This window comes from Pisolithus orientalis, assembly GCF_024613125.1.
Source record: "Pisolithus orientalis strain OTSU chromosome Unknown F5J12scaffold_7, whole genome shotgun sequence".
NCBI classification, from domain to species: domain Eukaryota; kingdom Fungi; phylum Basidiomycota; class Agaricomycetes; order Boletales; family Pisolithaceae; genus Pisolithus; species Pisolithus orientalis.
In genome coordinates this window covers 544253-562276 of record NW_026260788.1, presented here as the reverse complement: position 1 = coordinate 562276, position 18024 = coordinate 544253, and the positions used below count along the sequence as shown (strand labels likewise).

The 18024-nt window shown below is 49.4% G+C and overlaps 7 protein-coding genes across 7 annotated transcripts; 3 read left to right on the top strand and 4 right to left on the bottom strand.

Moving 5' to 3' along the window:
* Positions 1-2: 2 nt before the first annotated feature.
* On the top strand, positions 3-1866 carry F5J12DRAFT_920086 (chondroitin AC/alginate lyase; the record flags this gene model as incomplete). The annotated part of the gene is made up of 9 exons (XM_051749256.1): positions 3-213; positions 274-340; positions 391-446; positions 494-544; positions 567-771; positions 822-1007; positions 1043-1178; positions 1233-1295; positions 1345-1866. The coding sequence occupies 9 exons, from the start codon at positions 3-5 to the stop codon at positions 1738-1740; spliced, it is 1371 nt and encodes a 456-aa protein (XP_051602194.1). The 3' UTR covers positions 1741-1866.
* A 925-nt stretch (positions 1867-2791) lies between these two features.
* Positions 2792-4800, bottom strand: F5J12DRAFT_904458 (amino acid transporter; the record flags this gene model as incomplete). The annotated part of the gene is made up of 11 exons (XM_051748526.1): positions 2792-2880; positions 2983-3092; positions 3148-3233; positions 3284-3349; positions 3462-3716; positions 3769-3820; positions 3942-4166; positions 4218-4278; positions 4328-4392; positions 4442-4500; positions 4558-4800. The coding sequence occupies 11 exons, from the start codon at positions 4798-4800 to the stop codon at positions 2792-2794; spliced, it is 1311 nt and encodes a 436-aa protein (XP_051602193.1).
* Positions 4801-5255: 455 nt separating this feature from the next.
* Positions 5256-7182, top strand: F5J12DRAFT_904457 (GWT1-domain-containing protein; the record flags this gene model as incomplete). Its single annotated transcript, XM_051748525.1, has 9 exons — positions 5256-5351; positions 5407-5814; positions 5872-6057; positions 6116-6248; positions 6311-6415; positions 6468-6700; positions 6751-6794; positions 6821-6977; positions 7036-7182. 9 exons carry the CDS (start codon positions 5256-5258, stop codon positions 7180-7182), a joined length of 1509 nt encoding a protein of 502 aa, XP_051602192.1.
* A 49-nt stretch (positions 7183-7231) lies between these two features.
* F5J12DRAFT_765728 (Alpha/Beta hydrolase protein) lies at positions 7232-10073 on the bottom strand. The gene is made up of 16 exons (XM_051742182.1): positions 9841-10073; positions 9410-9786; positions 9300-9355; positions 9199-9245; positions 9087-9144; positions 9007-9026; positions 8801-8945; positions 8609-8746; positions 8340-8553; positions 8095-8289; positions 7964-8029; positions 7885-7904; positions 7810-7825; positions 7625-7752; positions 7528-7555; positions 7232-7471 (listed from the first exon to the last, which is right to left on the bottom strand). Exons 2-16 carry the CDS (start codon positions 9638-9640, stop codon positions 7397-7399), a joined length of 1437 nt encoding a protein of 478 aa, XP_051602191.1. The 5' UTR covers positions 9641-9786; positions 9841-10073; the 3' UTR covers positions 7232-7396.
* Positions 10074-11948: 1875 nt separating this feature from the next.
* On the bottom strand, positions 11949-14947 carry F5J12DRAFT_890492 (glycoside hydrolase family 5 protein; the record flags this gene model as incomplete). Its single annotated transcript, XM_051747414.1, has 15 exons — positions 11949-12432; positions 12485-12550; positions 12603-12698; positions 12750-12901; positions 12953-13022; positions 13076-13137; positions 13188-13298; positions 13347-13609; positions 13666-13753; positions 13803-13902; positions 14025-14309; positions 14365-14407; positions 14464-14591; positions 14644-14822; positions 14879-14947. 15 exons carry the CDS (start codon positions 14945-14947, stop codon positions 11949-11951), a joined length of 2196 nt encoding a protein of 731 aa, XP_051602190.1.
* Positions 14948-15020: 73 nt separating this feature from the next.
* On the top strand, positions 15021-16280 carry F5J12DRAFT_890491 (uncharacterized protein; the record flags this gene model as incomplete). The annotated part of the gene is made up of 2 exons (XM_051747413.1): positions 15021-15643; positions 15698-16280. The coding sequence occupies 2 exons, from the start codon at positions 15021-15023 to the stop codon at positions 16278-16280; spliced, it is 1206 nt and encodes a 401-aa protein (XP_051602189.1).
* Positions 16281-16372: 92 nt separating this feature from the next.
* F5J12DRAFT_969852 (HotDog domain-containing protein) lies at positions 16373-17862 on the bottom strand (the record flags this gene model as incomplete). The annotated part of the gene is made up of 10 exons (XM_051750065.1): positions 16373-16445; positions 16514-16767; positions 16833-17016; positions 17085-17155; positions 17216-17258; positions 17293-17316; positions 17371-17456; positions 17514-17564; positions 17677-17755; positions 17812-17862. 10 exons carry the CDS (start codon positions 17860-17862, stop codon positions 16389-16391), a joined length of 900 nt encoding a protein of 299 aa, XP_051602188.1. The 3' UTR covers positions 16373-16388.
* Positions 17863-18024: the final 162 nt, after the last annotated feature.

The window sequence follows — 18024 nt, the reverse complement described above, 5'->3', positions numbered from 1 at the left end:
AAATGAGGCTTCCGCAAGTCGCCCTCCACCTGGTGGCCAGCCTCCTGGCATTATCCTCTTTCCTCCCTCATTTGACACTGGCATTCACGAGTTATCCGGATGATTTTGTTAACCCAAATTACGTGCTTGCTCGTCGGTATCCAGGAAACACAGGTGGTGCCCAATTTTCTATCCTGAAATGGGCCGATTTTCTTGCCCCCCAAGGCCCTTGGAGTGAGTTTCAATGCGCGTCGTGCATTTTGCATTTTTTTTTATCGTCGACGGTATCGACAGCTGTCATTGATAAGCCGGTCGCCCCTCCTTCTGGAGATATGCACGATTATATGAGCTGGTCTCCTTAGTATGCTTCACGTCACCCGTGCTCATACCTACACCTGACGCCATCCTTAGCTCGTGGCCAAACTGTTCCGCGCTCGGAAATACTACGGAGCTCCCACTCCCAGAAGGTGGGTATTTCCGTTGATGAAGCTTGATTTTTGACGTCTGTTATCAGTTTGGTCCGAGTGCCCGTATTACCTTCGAGATGGCCTCTTTCAACCCAGACGTCCGTATGATAAACAATACAGGTCACTTTAACGCTATGGCAGACGCCGTTTGGATGAATTCCCTTGCCTGGGCTATGACAGGGATAAATCGATACGCTCAGAATGCCGCGACGTTCCTGAATGTATGGTTCCTACAAAACAGCACCGCGATGAATCCAAACCTCATCTATAGTCAAATGCGGAGAGGACCAGGTAAAGGACAGCTGGGCGCACATACGGGCGAATTGTAAGTTTCCGAAGTGCATAGCAACTCCTAGTGTGTTCAAGCTGCACCAGGGATTTGAAGTGTATGGCGAAGATCGCCAACGCTATTCTGATTTTGCGGAACGGAAAATCGTTCTATTGGACCAACGACTTGGACCAAGGAATGATCAACTGGTGCCAGAGATTCGTCCGATGGTTCACCACCTATTGGATTGCTCTAGAAGAGGCTGCCGCCCCAAAGTCAGTAGCCACATTTGTGTGTGACGACTCGGCATTTAGTCTTCATCATGCAGCAATCACGGATCATACTACTATGCTCAACTCGCTTCTCACTACCTTATCGTAAACGACATTGAAAGTGCAAGACAAGCAATAAAAACTTACTTTACCACCACATACATGGCTCAAATCACAGCGGACGGCGAGCAGGTATGTCATTGAATGCTGGCACGTTCTCCAGCGCTCGGGTGACACGGAATACAGCCACTAGAAGCCCGTCGGACGCGTCCATATCATTACCGTGCATATAACCTCATAGCAATGATTGTTTGTGCCGCACTCACCGACTCCAATGACAAGCTGACATGGTTGACAGACAAACGCTCGGATAGGTGAATACCTTGGTCTTGACTACTGGAATTGGACAGGGAACGAAGGAGCAGGAATCAAAGCAGCGTTGGATTACGCTATGACCATTCCGCCACGCACCGAGAACGCTGATGAGCTGTACCAACCAATTGCGGCCGTAGCAGCAAAATTTGGCGATCCTGATGGCAAATACGCCAATTTTTTGGCGAATGCAGATCCCCATTATCCTTCTGCACCGTATTTCCTGTGGTCCCAACCGTTCTCCGATTCTGGTCTGCCAGCCGCCCGCCCTGGCTGGTCTCCGAAACGCGATTCCTCCGCCGGGAAATCTATACTGGGAGGCCCGACGACGCTCTTTGCGGTACTACCTGCAGTATTAGGTTTCATTGCTTGGCGAAGGTAAGATTCCACCACAGAAGTTGAAATAGTTTTCCAAAGAAAATTCGTCGCCATGGTTGTGTAATGATCGGTAGAAACGAGCATACATGGAACATACATAAATATGCCGGACAGTGGAAGTGGACACACACCTATGTATATCACTGTTCGACTTCCGATATTTCTATTTTATGTATTCAGCGTCTATATCACAATGCGAATTTTGCTTCAGATTCTCATCCTTTGAAGGATCAAATGGAGGTCTATACCTGCCGTAGCGGAGTAGCGATGAATCCCGGACAAGCGGGCACCTCTCACTGATAATCAGCCCATGGAGAGTTCTTGGAGGAAGAACCTAAAATTGTTCCGGAATCGATGGATCCACCTGTACGTCGAAAACATTTCTTCGATATACGAATGGCATACCACCGGTAGCGCTCGTCGTGAGTTAGCTAACCAGGTGTGCACCGACTCGATATCGATTTTATGTGTAATTCAGATTCCTTGTTTGCAGATGCACATTTAAGACGGGTCCCATAGATATAACCGTAATAAATTGAATCTTCAGCGACCAGTACCCACCGACAGGTGCAAGGAGTGTTTTGGATAATTTACTTAAAGCCTGTGTGCTCATGAGAAGCCGCACATGAGAACTGGGAGAGCGCGTAAACACCCGACGTACCGCACTAACAGAGAGTAACTGAATCCTCAAACCTTCGGATGCGGAGTTACTGTAATGAGTATGTTCGAACAATCGTGCATGTAAGCCTCACCTTTGGCGCTAAATCCGTAGTTTTATGCAGGTCCTAGATCCCGAAATTCGCTTCTATTGAAATTTTGAATTCTCCTACATAGGACCGCTCCCTACCACTGCCCAACTGGTTCGCCACTGTTAATGCGAGTCCGGCGAGGTGATGAACAGATGATGGCTGAGTCAGATGCTACTTCTTGATCAATTACGTAATTGTTTGAGAGGATCTTTGTTGTTGATGGTAGTGCCGGTGACCAGTCAGCCTTAAGTTGATCAGCAGTAGTGTCTGGTACACCTCGAGAAGTCAAAACCATGAACCAGTAATTTATAGCCTCTCTAACATATACGTTCGTACTGGTCCCGAAAAACTACGACGCCCCCAGGACACCCAATTAACAGTAACAATGACAATAACTCCACCAACAGCAACAATAGAATAATTCATGTTGAGTTCGTTGACAGGGTATGCAGTGGGTAAGATGAATAACACGCATATGAACGAACCAAATTAAAAACAATGTGAGTGTAGTACGAAGGACACGCAGCATCGAGACCCTACCAAAAAGCTAAAAAGGTTAATGACCCACGACCACTTGCCTAATCTAAATGGCCCGGGTTCGGTAAGTCTCCACACACCCAAGTCAGCTGCAGTAAGGGGAGCCCGAGCGGATGACAACATACGAGTCTGGCCAAAATACTCGGATGGTAATGGGTTGCAAGTAGCTGGGCATCACGGCTGCGGCAGCGGAGGATAGGATGGCATTGAACTAGATCTCCGATCAACGATAATACTCGAACACGTGAAGAGTGCACATACAGCAACTGCAGAACCAATGTAGGCGCAAGAAATGATGCAACCAACAAGAACAGACACCCAAACACCCTAGCTATGGCGCTTGGAAGCGGTTTATTGCCATGAACTGGTCCTTCGCGGGGAAAGCATTGTCTCGTGCAAGTGCGTAAAAGAGCCGCGAGCTTGCGGTAAAGGCAGCGACCGAGGCCATGAGTTGAGCTAACCCAACCACAACCAGGCACATGACTGTGAGTTTCGTACCCACGGCATCATAAAAGAGCTGCACAATGGGGATTGCACAAGTAGTTGCTTGTACATTCGCTAGCATGTAAGCAAGGCCCACCAACCAGGACCCGACAATACTCCCGACAACTGCCAGCGGCGCAAGGAGCTCGGCGCGTTTCGCTTCCTCTGCTACCTGGGCAGCAGTTTCACACCCCTCAAGGGTGTAGACCGCCTGATGCCCTCAATTCAAAAAATCCTGACTTGCGAAAATGCGGATACTGCACCTGAAGAAATCCGAGAAGCACGACGAAGCCGCGAGACTCCCAACCAGTGAAACTTTCCCCGGTAAATACGAGTCGTAATAAAGCGATTCACTTACTTCTCAAAGTCCGTGAATACAAAGCTTGCAGAGTTCTTGTCTAAAAATCAGTGTACCTTACGAAGCTTTGCAGGTAACATTACCTTGACCGGCGATTTGACTAACAGTGTGACAACCAGGACAAAAGTGCCTCCTAACGTCCACCAGATGTTGAACGAACTCATGCGACCAACCGCTTTCGTTCCTACGGTATTTATGATGCCTGACAAGATGTTGATTCCCCAGGCTATTGCTGCGATTTCCACCCTCGTCAAAGTCCTTCCGGAGCCAACTTCCGCCATCGATGCAATACACAACGCAACGCTGGGCGGTAAAGATGTCAGTACCGGAATAAAGAGTAGCAGCCAGATTTACCTCAGACTTCCAGAGGTTCCTGTGAAGACCATCGCAATGGAATAGATCCACCCGGTACAAACTGAACAGATCGTCAAATCCTCATGCACTTCTACTTCAAGGCGACTCACAGCCGAGCATAGGAGAGTCTGGTTTCATCTTGTGAACCCAAAAGTAGAGTCCGCCCATAGTCGGACTGCCCACCTAGTTGAAGCACGAGACGAATAAGGTTTATTAATACTCACTACGAGCTGCAAATCTCGGCAAAGCTGAGTGCGACCAGAAACATGAAGAGGCAACATATCTAGAATGAAAGCTCATCAACACAGTGCCAAGATGGAAGGCACAAGACAACCCTCACATTCCATCCCCAGAATAGGCCAAGTGGTCCACCAGAGAACAATCTTGTTTGGAAGGCGCTGCTCATACCCGTTAGAATACCGACATTACAAAATGACATTCCCAACACTCCGAAGAGCGACATTTCTCGTCGAAACTCAGGCCTGTACCCAAGGTCGAGCAGACGTTGATCAGAGATTTGGGCGTCATCTTTCGTCTGACTCTCAGCTATGGCGACTAGGGGGTTTTCGACGCGGTGGGACATAGTGAGACGGGGAGGGGTATCGGAATGCTTCTGCCTTTGGTTACTTTAGTATCCTGGACACACGTGGTAGGAGAGAAAGCTTTGCAACTGCGAAGTTTCCTGACAGAATAGGGAAACGTGGAGGGGAAATGACTACCATATCATCTCGTGTAGCCTCGGATGCGATACGATTCAACGAAGGGCTAGCCATGTCGCTGTTCAGCAACATGGTTCCCAGCACCCGCAGCCCCGAGCAGGCGCCTTCCAGGGAAAAGAATAATCGTTCTTCTCACTGGGGCCGACAGACCTAGTGCGATAGATTTACCTCTACGCGTGTGATGCGGTCGAGTCGCTACTTTCAACTTTGTGACGTGTAGCACGCTGGAATGCGAAATCAAGTTGACTGCTTGTAACCTTTCTGTGTTACCAACAACCTGCAGGTGACAAACATCGATATCTGGCCTGCGCCCACCATCATGAATGGTGACTACAAGACATCCAAGGAGGCGTTTGTATCTGGAACAACTGGCTCAACTGTACTACATATCAATGCGATATGTTCTGTTGCACTGGTAAGCATCCTAGTCGACGCGATGCACCGTTGACTGACTGTCTAACCACCCGCAGTCTTCAATAGCACTTCATTCAGCACTTACCTCCCGCGTGGCAGTTTTCCGATCCACGCCGTTCTTTGTGGAATGGATACTACTGTCCGTACCTCTGTTGTTGTCGATGACAGTTTATGCGGAAGCGCCGGGTGCACTCTCCGTGCTGTTGTTAGTTGCGACAGCTGTCCTCTTACTTCTTCCCGCGATTGAAAACGGAAAGGCTCTCCCAACGCAAGTTGATGATGGTACCACATTCGTTGGCGACACGGGTCATCGATCTGCGTCACAAGCATCTTTACCACCTCTTCCGGCTTTGTCAACGTATCGCGCACACATGATGCTTATGACAGCGCTATCCATCCTGGCTGTCGACTTCCAAGTATTTCCCCGAGCTCTTGCAAAGTGTGAAACTCACGGCGTATCATTGGTGTGTTCAAGCTGTTTAGAATGAGTGCACACTTCCGTGCTCACGGTCATGAATTAGATGGACCTCGGCGTTGGATCTTTTGTCTTCTCGCAAGGTATCGTCTCTGCTATCCCTTTGCTGAAGGATCCATCCCACCTCCGTAAATCCTTCGGCTACAAGCTATTCAACACGTTAAAGAGGGTTACCCCCGTGGCAGTACTTGGCCTAATACGCCTGATGGCGGTCAAGGGCGCTGACTATCCCGTACGTTGTTATATGAAATTGTGTATATTAAGTCGAGATAGCTGATAACTGGAAATAGGAGCATGTGACGGAGTATGGCGTACACTGGAATTTCTTTATGACACTTTCACTTCTGCCCGTATTCGAGGTGCTCACACATTGCTTGATTTTGCACATGCCTGTTGCTCTTCTAGGGCTCTGGATTGGGGTTGGTGAGCGACATAGCTATGCTTTTGAAGCATTTGACTGCGCTGTAACTCAATTCATCATTCAGTACAGCAGTGCCTCTTGTCATTTGCTGGCTTTGGAGATGTCTTACTCAATGCGCCACGAAGCAATATTGTCTTTGCAAACAAAGAAGGTTTGATCTCCCTACTTGGTAAGGCTTGCATGATAATACGACTCTCGATCACGTTGAATCGTGGTTACAGGGTACCTCTCAATTCACACTATAGGTTTGTCCATCGGCACGACCATTCTTCCACCTAGACCGTCTTTCTTCCGAAAGAATATAGCGCTTCTGGATGATGGTAGGAGGACGGGTATAGATCTCGTCGCTCCGCGACAAGCCACGAAGATTGTAGCTGAACTCTTTTCATACACTTTTATTTGGTGGGGGTTGTTTGCGTTCGTCCGACTGAAACTAGATGTGTCCAGAAGAATGGTTGTGGTTTTACCTCATCTCACCAAGGTGCACAGCTGACATCGTTCCAGGTGAACTTGCCATACATCTTATGGGTCTCGGCTTTCAACACGTCGTTCATTCTGGGCTACTTCTTGTTAGATATGTTCTTTTTTTTTTCCCTACTCGAATCTCGTGCGTGAAGGATTCCTCCGACCCCACCGGGAAGCGGTTCGTGCTTGAAGAGTGCTTTGCTGGCAACCGTGCGCCACCTTTGCTGGAGGCAATAAACAAAAACAGTCTCATCATATTCCTGATTGTGAGGATTCCACACAGAACGGGTTGGATCGAACCTAAGCTCATGCACCTCGACGCAGGCAAATGTCGCTACTGGTCTTATCAACCTGTCGATAAAGACGATGTACACCTCCGGTGGAAAGGCGATGCTTATTCTTGGCGGTTACGCTTACGGTCTTTGTGCATTTGCGTGGTTTTTCCGCAGTAGGCGTCTTTGGCGATTTTAGATGCGCTTGCGAGTAATCACATGATCTATCCAACGCTATCGAAAGTTACCCTGGGGAAGGGCAAATGCGACTCTAAATAGGGCATCGTCGAAATTGGACAGAAAGCAAGTAACATCTGCTAACTCGGGCATGCGACCGAGATGGGTAAGTAGGTAATATTCCATCGCGAAGTTGGAGCCAAGAAATCGTTTCGAAGTATATTACCTCTCCACCTTTACACCGAGTGTAACTGTTCCCCGCGAATGGCTTGGGTGAATATCTCTAGCGCAGCAGCTGGCTGGAAAGTGGGCTGCAATTCCGTGTGGTCCGTCGTGATGCAAAGCCAGGTGATGAACAAGTACTTACCACTGTGTGACCTGCGCCAAAGACCCTCCTGTGGAGACGGAACATCATGAACAATGGGTGATCATCTACATTTGTGATAAGAGGGGATGGGACGTACGCAAAGGTGAAGTTGTCTACATTTGCCACCGAGGCAATAGGTGTTCCATTGAGAGTTATATTGGTAAGAAGGATATTATTCAACTCTTCCTTTCCGTACCAGCCCATCGCAAGAACAACTGCATAATTCTGGAAGGCATCAATCGGTCAATCAAGGGGTAAGGCATCGGCTAGTAACCTACTTACACCAACCCAATTGCATCTAAATCTAACTCACGCAGGAGGTCAGGGGGCTAAGGCAAACGGAAATTGCGGACTCACATGATGTCAGTATCACCAGCCTTGTTGGGCGACGCTGAATCAGAAAGATACTATCAAACATGAAGGTGCCCTAACATACCCATATCAAGATCTTCAATCCGGAGTTGGCTAGTTGAGACAACTCTGGTGACCAGGTTCGGGCAAACTAGGAACAGAAAAAGACTATGAACTTAACGATGCGGGCCCCGTATACACTGGCATTGGCTTCACATCACCAGTATTAATAATCTTTGAGTATGGTGTGTTGGAACATTCTTTGTAAGTAGTCTCGGCACCAATCCGCTTCTTCACACTCTCAGTTGAGAGATAGTTGACGTAGTACTTAGGGGGAAATAGGGCTGAGGAGTTCCGACGGAGGTCATACGGATCATAATCAGTAGTGGCCGCAGTGACGACGTAGTTGCTCTATGGTCCGGTTCTAAGTGAGGCCATCATAACGGAACCGAAGCGCACACACAGTAGTTGTAGGCATTGAGGCAAACTGAATCCGAAGCGGTGGAATTTCCAGCAGCGTAGCAAGCCTGCTCTTGTTGCACACAGCCGCCCTCACCCCATAGGGCTTGGGAGATGTTTTCCAAAACTGCGTCCGAGAGGAGTTGCCCGTATCCAGGGGCATTCTCCGCAAACGTGTAGTAAGCAATGTTTTGAATGAAGGGATCTATCCATCCACTAAGTAAATGGCCGGAGTTTAAGTTTGAGCTTGGACAATGGCAAAAATACTTACTTGTTGATCAGTAACGCAGTGACTACAATTGGTTCAGCGTCAAGAATGCCATCCGCAATCTTTGCATTTTTTTGGTCGAAATAGGTGACAAAAGCAGGACCGTAATGACCGCCACAGCTCTCAGTTGCCAACACAAACCTATAAATGTTCACTCTAGATATCATCAAGGCTGATCGGACAGAAGAGACGTACTCGCGACTGCTATACTCGGAAAACGCTCGGCTCTCAAAGAGAACTTGGAAAGCCTGCCAGACAGAAGGTGCCGCCGCCTCCGTACTGTTCACTGTGTCGGTGCCATAGGAGAAGCCTGTTCCGATAGGCTGATCGATATAGATCACTTTCGGGCAAAAGAGAATTGAGACGCCTTATCGACGTGCGCCAGGTCTGATTATACGTACTGTTGCTCACGTTGTTCCAACTTTGAGAGAACAATTACTCAGTAACACTTCACCGTTTAAAAGGCGACTTGGTACATCACCTGTATGCGTTTAGATACGTCGTCTCCCCATCCGGGTTGACCTTGCAAGGCCCGTTTTCTGACGGAAAACCTTCAGCACTGCGTGGTAGTATTGCATTCCAGCGCTCTTTACCTTGGAAAAGACCTATCATGGACGAACATCCTGGCCCACCATTTAACCTAAGTTACAGTCAGTGTGTCTGCACCTTTGAATGTAACAGAGCAGTTTCCCACCAGAGAGTGAAAGGCGCTGTCTCGGGCGAGTTGCGTGCCTCGAAGAACCAAAACCACTGGACCAACGTCAGCCGTGGGCCCGTCATACCAACAAGGAAGTCCAAATTTACTATGGACATATTCTTCCCCACTTCAACATATCCAGAATATTGTGTTACATCCGGCGTGGTCTCACAGATACCAGAGTCCATGACATAACGTAGGTCTGTGCTGTTTAACTTGGTGGAGGTGAACTGGATATATGATGACCCTGCATCTCGGCCAACATTTCTGGTCTTGGCGAATACAGCGCTTGCGGGCGCCGTGATAATACTGGGCAAAATCAGGGGAGTAAGTCGCATGCTGCCTCTAACGGGGCATCTGAACGTGCATCAAGGTTCGAGTACGGCGCGGCCTTATAAGTATTCCCGGTGTGTCCAGTATTTAGCGGTGCTTGAGAAGTTGGCGATTTAATCCATATCTGAACATATGGGGCAGCGTGATATGGCTTCAAAAACAGTTGATGCGTTCGTGCAGAAGCAGGATGGGAAAAAATATTCACCGAAACCCCCCGATCAGCCGCTTTGCAGAGGGGAATTTGAACTAACTCATAAGAGATCGCAAGGTGAGAGTGCGTATCTAACTGCACTTCCACGTGGACGAAGGTGGACGTTCGAGCGTTCAACTAAACAAGCGGCAAGACAGATGACAAGTACTGGCAAGAGGTGGCGGTGATCGATCGTTCTGTATTGCAGATCAAGTTTATGCGCTCAACGGCCTTCTTTGGCCACGGCATATTTCCACTCGATTCTTCCACGTCGGAAGACAAACGAAACGACATGATACAAAATCAGTCTCGTGTTTTTCCTGATGTGTGTGGATGCAAAACGACAAGGCCTTGAGGTTCGAACCAGTTCCAAATTCATTTGGCGCCGCCCTTAGGTGTATGCTTTGTGTGCGCGTTGGGCCTTCTCTGGCCATTGCGTCAAATATAAGTTGTTCCACGTACCCCTCCATTCTTCGCTGGTACTGCATCATTGTGTGGGTTGGCGAGCACCAGCTTTGTCGGGCGACGCAGGCCCTTAATTGCAGACATATAGCCTCGCTGGAACCGTGCCTTCGGTGTCCACCCGGTACTACCGATCTGTGACTTGCGGTGAGTCCACTCATCGACTACAGGAATCTGTGCTAGTTCTCTCATTCACGCCGGCACACCTGCAGGCCACTGATCGTGTCCGACTACCTACTGTATTGTATAAACTACAATTCCAGGGTTCTGCCACAACCTCCTGACATGCATGGTGCCATTACATGAAAAGATACCAAAACATTATGTCCAAGTGTTTCGTCAACAAGGCCATTCTCTGCAAGCCTCTGAAGAGAAAAAACTATGAGTTCCTAACTTTCTATGCTTTTGGATTGTGTCTCCCAATGGAAAATGAAATTCTTACTGACAGACTCGAAATGCAGAGTTGAGGGTAGAAGAATGAAAGCTGTGTTGCAGCTGACTGTCCACTCTTACGTTTCCGCAGGACTCTCAACTCGCTGTATATGACTTGGCCGTGCTGTTGGATGTGGCAGAGGAAAGAGTACTCATGTCACCCGAAAACTCCAAGGTCCAGTGGTACCAGTTGGTATTGTATGCAGCCGCCCCGTCTTTAAGCGCCATTGAAACAGGAGTTGACCTATGTTTTTTTTTCTACACAGCAGAAAACATTAAACGAGGGTGTCTACATTCCCTGAGAGGAGGGGAACAAGTGGAGGGGGGGAAACGCCTGTTGAATAAACTGCTCAGGAAATTAGATGGCGCTAACACTTGTGGTCTGTGCTATTAGAAGGAAATAGATCGTGTATTGTTTTACAAGGTCTGTCCAGAACACTGTTCAAGGAATCGAGTACCCGCTAATCCACGAGGAGTTTTTGAACCCCAGGCCCTGGGAGTTAGCTGAATCCCTCTTGGTCTTGCGTTTTGGATACTCACAAGCGAAGCGTCGCTATAGGGGACTAGGCCCGAATTCAGGATACCCTCGGTGGGGCGGCGTCCGTGAGCAGGTCAAAATCAACCTTTGCCGGGTGACATAGCGTCCTGCAGGCTCCGCGCCGAATTTTGCCGACGCGAGGTAAGATGTCCACCGGAACAGAGAGCGGAAAAGTCATGTACCGAGTCTGGGCTTCTAGCGCAACGGCTGAATTGTCCATCAGAAGAGGTGGTACGACTGCACAAGACCGCGGCGATCGGCCTCCCCCATCCATGCGCAAATTGCCTGGGTACAAGCCAGACATGCGATACCAATACGACAGATACACCTGTGCAGGGTGGGATCGCCTGTGATACGTGTTCTACATAACCTTGTCCAGACTCGAGGTTCATGTGCAATAACCACGAGGACGCCAGTTAGGAAACAGCCTTCCGATCAATTAAACAAAAGGACCCTGTCAGTACCCTTTTTTCTGGAAGGGCCTGCTGGTGTGCAGAAACCGCGTGGGACTGTTGCCTACTTGGAGTCGGTCAGTGAGAAAGATTCCGGGTGTGGGGCACCATGTTGCTGAATAACGATCTGGTAGTATCTCTTCGTATACATGATGTCCCTTGTGATAGGGCGGACAAGAAGTCCATATCTATATCCTAAGGCATCTACGCCTTCCAAAATCCACGCGCGGACCAACCGTTCACATAAAGAACTTTAGTTTAACGAAGATAAAGACGCCAACGAAAACTACCAAGCCCGATATGATGAGTTCCCCGAAATCTCCCCAGAACGTATTGAGTTGGAAGGTAGGACGCAACGGCGGCCAAACTAATACCGTCACTTTTCGCACCTTACTCGGTGTGGATGTTCCATGGACGATAAACAGGGTCTGTCGTGACTCGTCATGGACATAGGTATCCTCCGGTTCCAACCCTTCGACTTTCAGTTTGCGCCCGTGGGTCAGCAGGGAAGGGACGAATATTTCGGTTTCTCTGGCAACAGGTATCACTTTTGTCTGACCCGCCTGTTCCAATGGAATGGTATCGGATGGTTTCCATTCAAAAGTGAACTGTCCAGTGTTCATCTCGTAACTGAATTGTAAAGGGATACCAGCAGTTTTTGCAGGGTATGGTCGTACAATCGCAGACAAGATCCCGGCCGCCGTTATCCAGTGTAAATGAGGTCTGGTGAAGATCAAGCAACGAAGGCGGTAATGCACGGCGACTGCTGAACCACGAAAAGTTCTCCCCGTTCCAGTCGTCGCCCTCTACGTCACTGTTATGGGGATTGTAATTCCACAAGCTAAAACGAGTTTAGCCATGATGCGTGGAGTTTGCGAGCTAAAATAACGTACGCAAAATTAGCAAGGGATCCTTCTAGTGCCACCATCAAAGCATCCATCATTCGGTACTGCCATTTCCAATTCTCGGTTTCGAACGCTTCCTTTGCACTGGGCGCAACTTAAATTTTGCCATTTCTAGGATTTATAAAAGCGACTTACTTCATGTCCATAGGTATTCCGCACTCTCCGATGAGAACGGGGACTTCCCCAAGTACCTTACGGGCAGAATCGACGATGTTCCGTATCTGACGAGAATAATTCTCTCGGACACCCAGTTGGCCCCAATAAAATGCTTGGAGGGGGAACATTCCCTGCGCCACAAATCAGCCGAAAAAGGAAGAAAAGCAAAATGAATGGAGTACCCTAGACAACCCCTGCACATTCACCGAGAAATCGCCAAATTTCTTGGAAAAGAGCGTGTCGAGGTCGTACCTACCGCAGGCGTAAGACGTTGCTGAAACAAGGCACATCGTTATTCGTCTTACCAGTGGGGAGCAAAAACCATATTAGGGACTTGATTCTCTTTGGTCCATGACGATGGACAGAACTATGTGGACGAGTTAACAGCCGCGCATGAGGACAGAAAAGCAAACAAACCTCATTGGGGATAGGCTCAACAAAGAGCATCTTGTCCTTCGGAATCACATCACGGACACGTTTGGCCCATCGCTTCAAGAATGGGTAATAAAAATCTGTGTACCAGTTGACCTGCCGCTTATTCACACAACTGAAGGGATGCGAGAGCTCCAGACGGACCTTTCGCCCTGTCATCGGATCCTTCACGAAGTAGTTCTCTCGCAGAACAACACCTTCATTTCTGATCTTGTCCCACCCCCACACGCCGTGAAGCTCCCAAACACATCTGCCTTCTGTGGGGCCGTCTACTCTCCACGCTTTGCGGCTGGCAGCGTTGAGCACGCTGTGAGATGTCTTGCGTGTAGGCATAGGGAACGATCGAGTCCAATTCGAAACCAAGGTGGGATACCCAGCGCCCAGCATGAAAGATTGAACTGCAGATGCTATGGGCAGTACGTCTGTCATATAATTCCTGCTAAGAGGTCGACGTTGCACTCACGAACATAGGATAGGTGCAAATCCGTATTGTAGTTGAATTGATAAAGGGAAGGAAGATCTATGTAACCTCTATGGGGTTCGTTCATTATCTAGGTAACTTGAATATTCTCGTCGCGGACACTAGTGGCGAAGACTCACCTCAAAACCTAACACGCCTTCTATATCACCAAGGGCCTTGACGACCACAGTGTACATATCCAAAAAGGCCTCCTGGAGGAATTGCTGAACAGGCTTCGTCCTGGCCATTTGACATCGGGATATGCAGCTTTGGAGTGAAAGTATCTCCTGCCCAAAAGCATGTCCTGTAAAGGGAGTGACTCAGACCAAATCTGTTTGCCGACACGACAAATGCTGACATACGCCATGGTGGCAGCAGCCAGCTTCTGGTAGCCACAAGGCCAGATACCACGCTCGGCCTCGACGTGACCGCCACCCTTGACGCCAAGAAGCCATGCCGCACCCGATTCTTCCAAGGCATGCAGGTCGAAGCCGATGCTCTCCAGAGTCCACGCTGGTGCACCTGATCCCCCCGAATATCTTGACCATACGTCCTGATGAATATCTATCAAAGCGACAAGGCCGTACTGTGGAAGGAGAGACAGAAGGTCCCTGACGTATGCCAGATAATCCATATCATATATGCCCCTGGAGGGTAGAAAAGTAGGTGGACATTGTCAGGATAGGGCCTAAAAGGACGTACGGGCCTGCATGCTCCACGGCTTCCCATGTTATCACGAAACGTACTGAATAGTAAGATCCGTTAGTAGCACGATACAGCCCATGAAGAGGTTCAGTTTACTCAGGGACAGTCCCCACCTCCTCAACCGTGCAAAGTGTTGGGGAGCATCCACCAGTGGAAAAGGACGACCGACAAATGTCACCGCATGATGATCATGAGGGAACGCTTCGTGGTTGTGATTGACTGGACTGTATAGACGATGGTAAGGAAACCTCAAGAGAGATGGAGACCCGGACTGACGTTTTGCTGCTCCCTGCTACATTAACACCACGCAAGTTGCAAACGCGTCCGAACGCGTCTACAAAGTGTCGTCCATGGATGCGCAACTTTCCACCGGTACCTGATGGAGACCAGTCGTGAGCATAGGTTGAACCTGAGCCTGGAGTGTAATTTGGCGAGTGAGACGGATGCAGAGGTGCCTATAACAGAGGGAACGTCAACAACAGTGAGGATGGGGTTGGACACAGGTGCATACCTGGGGAGAGTCGTCGACGTCGTCCAGCAGCTCGAAGGACGTCTCAGAACTGCTTTCCATGCTTTCCATGGGTGTCTCCAGCAACTTGCAAGTAGTGCTAGTACTAATATGCTAGTGGTGTTTGGACCAAACAACTTGAGCCATGCTATTGCCCGCTGCTCGCTCGCTGTCCCGCCCGACGAGTCTCCAACTGAAACTGCCACAGATCAATGCCAGCTTCCCTTATCTCTGGCTCCGCGACGCCTGCCAGTGTCCAAAGTGTGTCCACCCATCGACACAGCAGAAGCTTCACAGACTGTCCGACATCCCCGCCGATATCGGTCCTGCAACTGACGACGGTGTCGATCTCAAGCAGGACGGTGCACACATCAGGTGGACAGACGGACACGAGTCGTTCCACTCGTTCACCTTCCTCGAGCGGTACTCCTCTGCCTCGAGTCTCTCTTCTTTCCACCGCGACATCCCCGCTGAGCCGTGGGATGTATCGGCCATCTCCCAGTCTCCCGATCTGTTCGTGCCATACGACGATCTCTCCCAGCCATCGCGTCTTCTCAGTGCCATCACACAGCTTACCTGCTTCGGACTGCTCCTCGTGACAGGCGTCCCAACTAACAATACCGAGACTTGCGAAACTCGCAAATTAGCAAATCTTTTCGGGGAAATTCGACCCACTCTTTATGGGGAGGTCTGGGAGGTGAAGCATGTCGTTGACAGTCGAAATATCGCATATACAAACCTCGACCTCGGGTTACATTGTGATCTACTGTAAGTAAGCCATTTCCGATCCTAAGACCGCTACCTGAATGACGTGATTTGTAGATACTTTGAGCATCCCCCGCGATACCAGATCCTACACTGTCTCAGAAATCGAGTCATTGGCGGCATGTCTATCTTCGCAGATGGACTGCACGTAGCAAATACCCTTCGCAGAACCCATCCCGAGGACTTCAACATTCTAAGCACCACTCCGGTCCCTTTCCATTATATCAACGATGGACATCATCTTCACCACGAGCACCCGACTATCGAGCTCGAACCGATCCCCACATCGCCATCTGCAGAACGTACTGTGAAATACATAAACTATTCACCTCCATTCCAAGCGCCACTGCTCTTGAGCCCTGGACTACTGGAGTTCCATACCGCATTGAAGCAGTTTGCGACCCAGCTCGATGCTCCAGGGAACCCCATGGAATATGTCCTGCGTGAAGGAGACGCCGCACTGTTCGATAATCGCAGGGTCCTTCACGCGCGTACCGCATTTGCAGACATTGGCTGTGGCGTCGATGGAGAGCCTAATCGCTGGCTGAAAGGGTGCTATTTGGAGGCAGACCCTGTTCTCGACCGTGGAAGAGTCCTTCGTGCTAGCGCCGAAAGTACGAAACCAGAACTTGTCAGCTGAAACATGCATTACCTCGAGCTATTGGCAACTACTGAATATACAAGCATTGTAAGCTTACACTTCGCAAGGTACATTGCACACGATATTCTGCATCGTATGCCACAGGCCTCACAGCTTACTCTTCTCTGCTTTCTTAACAAACGCTATACCATTACTCAGTGCAACCTAGGACGGGGTACGAGGGTATGAATAAATATAACAACTTCACAAGTCTGTGCTGGATAACTACTCACTTTGCCCGTGGTCACGTCCCTTGTGACAAAAGCAATCTCTGTCGTGCCGTTAGGTCCAGGCCCAACTTCCCAAGCCTGCGTTTCAAGTTCATCACCAGGTGAAACAGGGGACGAGAATCTGGCGCAGATAAGCTTAAGCGCGCGTCGGTCACCCTTTCCCACGGCCCGGATAAGCGCTCTCGCGGCAAACCCATACGATGACAGTCCGTGGAGGATGACATCACCGAATCCCAGAGCCTTGCCTACTTCAGGATCTGCATGTGTGTGGACGACAAGGACGATCAGGAACGCAGTTACAGTGTACTCATTGAAATCCCACCGATGTGCAAAGGATTGTAATCGCCACTGAGGCGATAGATGAGCGCTTGCTCGGGGAACGTCTTTTCACGGACGACCCAGTCTGGTTTGCGATCTTTCGGGATTGGCTTTGCTTGTGGAGCGCTGGCAATGACTTTGGAAAATTTCCCGCCGTTGGCCTTGGAGCCTAGATAAAATGCGGAGCCCTGGTCGCAAAGTCTCTGGTAAGACACAACGGAAGAGAGTCGAGGTACTACGGTCCTGTCCAACTCACATAGAGTTTAGCGTAAACGGTGCCTTTGGGATCAAGTAGTAGCGACTCTGTTTCAACAATGATACCTGACTCTACTAATCAAGTCGCATCAGACTACGGTACATTCCTTCGTTAGGCGATGGAAGGCTTACTATTTTCGTGCACGCCGACAATCCTGTTAGATAGTTTCCAGCCCTAGACCACTCTCCGGTGGCAGATCCCGCAGCACTTCGATGCTCTGAGTGGCGTGAACCTACGAGACAGGTCCATTAATAATAGTACATAGGTCAGGGTCGTAGCCACATACAACCCTCCTAGAATCGAGTTTTGGAAGTCCGGGAATAACCTCATTGGCATGTTTGGAAGCAAATAACGACACGTCGGTGTCCTCGCCTGCAATTATAATTCGAAGTACTCAGTGTTCAAGTACCTTGGAGACGCGAAACATACCCTTAAGTGAGAGAACTACTGGAAATGTTGGCAACGGACCCCAAGACTTGTCTGCGAGATGTCCAATTGAAGCTCTCCGGCACGACCGACGCTGATAGATCGCTCACCGAGTTCTGCCAAGTATTAATTGGAGTTAGGCAGGAGGATACAAGGAAAGAAGTACCGTATACTAGTGGTAGCTCATCCCGCTTAGCCCCGACGCCTAGCGCATACGTGAGGAGGTCTTTGCGTGTCCAAGACACCTAGGAACCACGGCATCAGTGATCGTACGTAGAACGGGAGAAGAGCCTTCAAATACTGGTTTGTCTCGTAACTGAAAGCCAACAGCTTTAGTAAGGTCGTATCCCATCGTCTATGGTTGAGTTCAGGGCAAGGAAGTGAGCTTGTGATTAACCACGAAGTTGCCGGTCACGGCATCTGGAGGTGCGGCCACGTGGTTATCTAATCGCTCTACACACCAACCACGCTACCCTGCGGTCAGTGACTACAACCCAAGTGTACGTACATACCA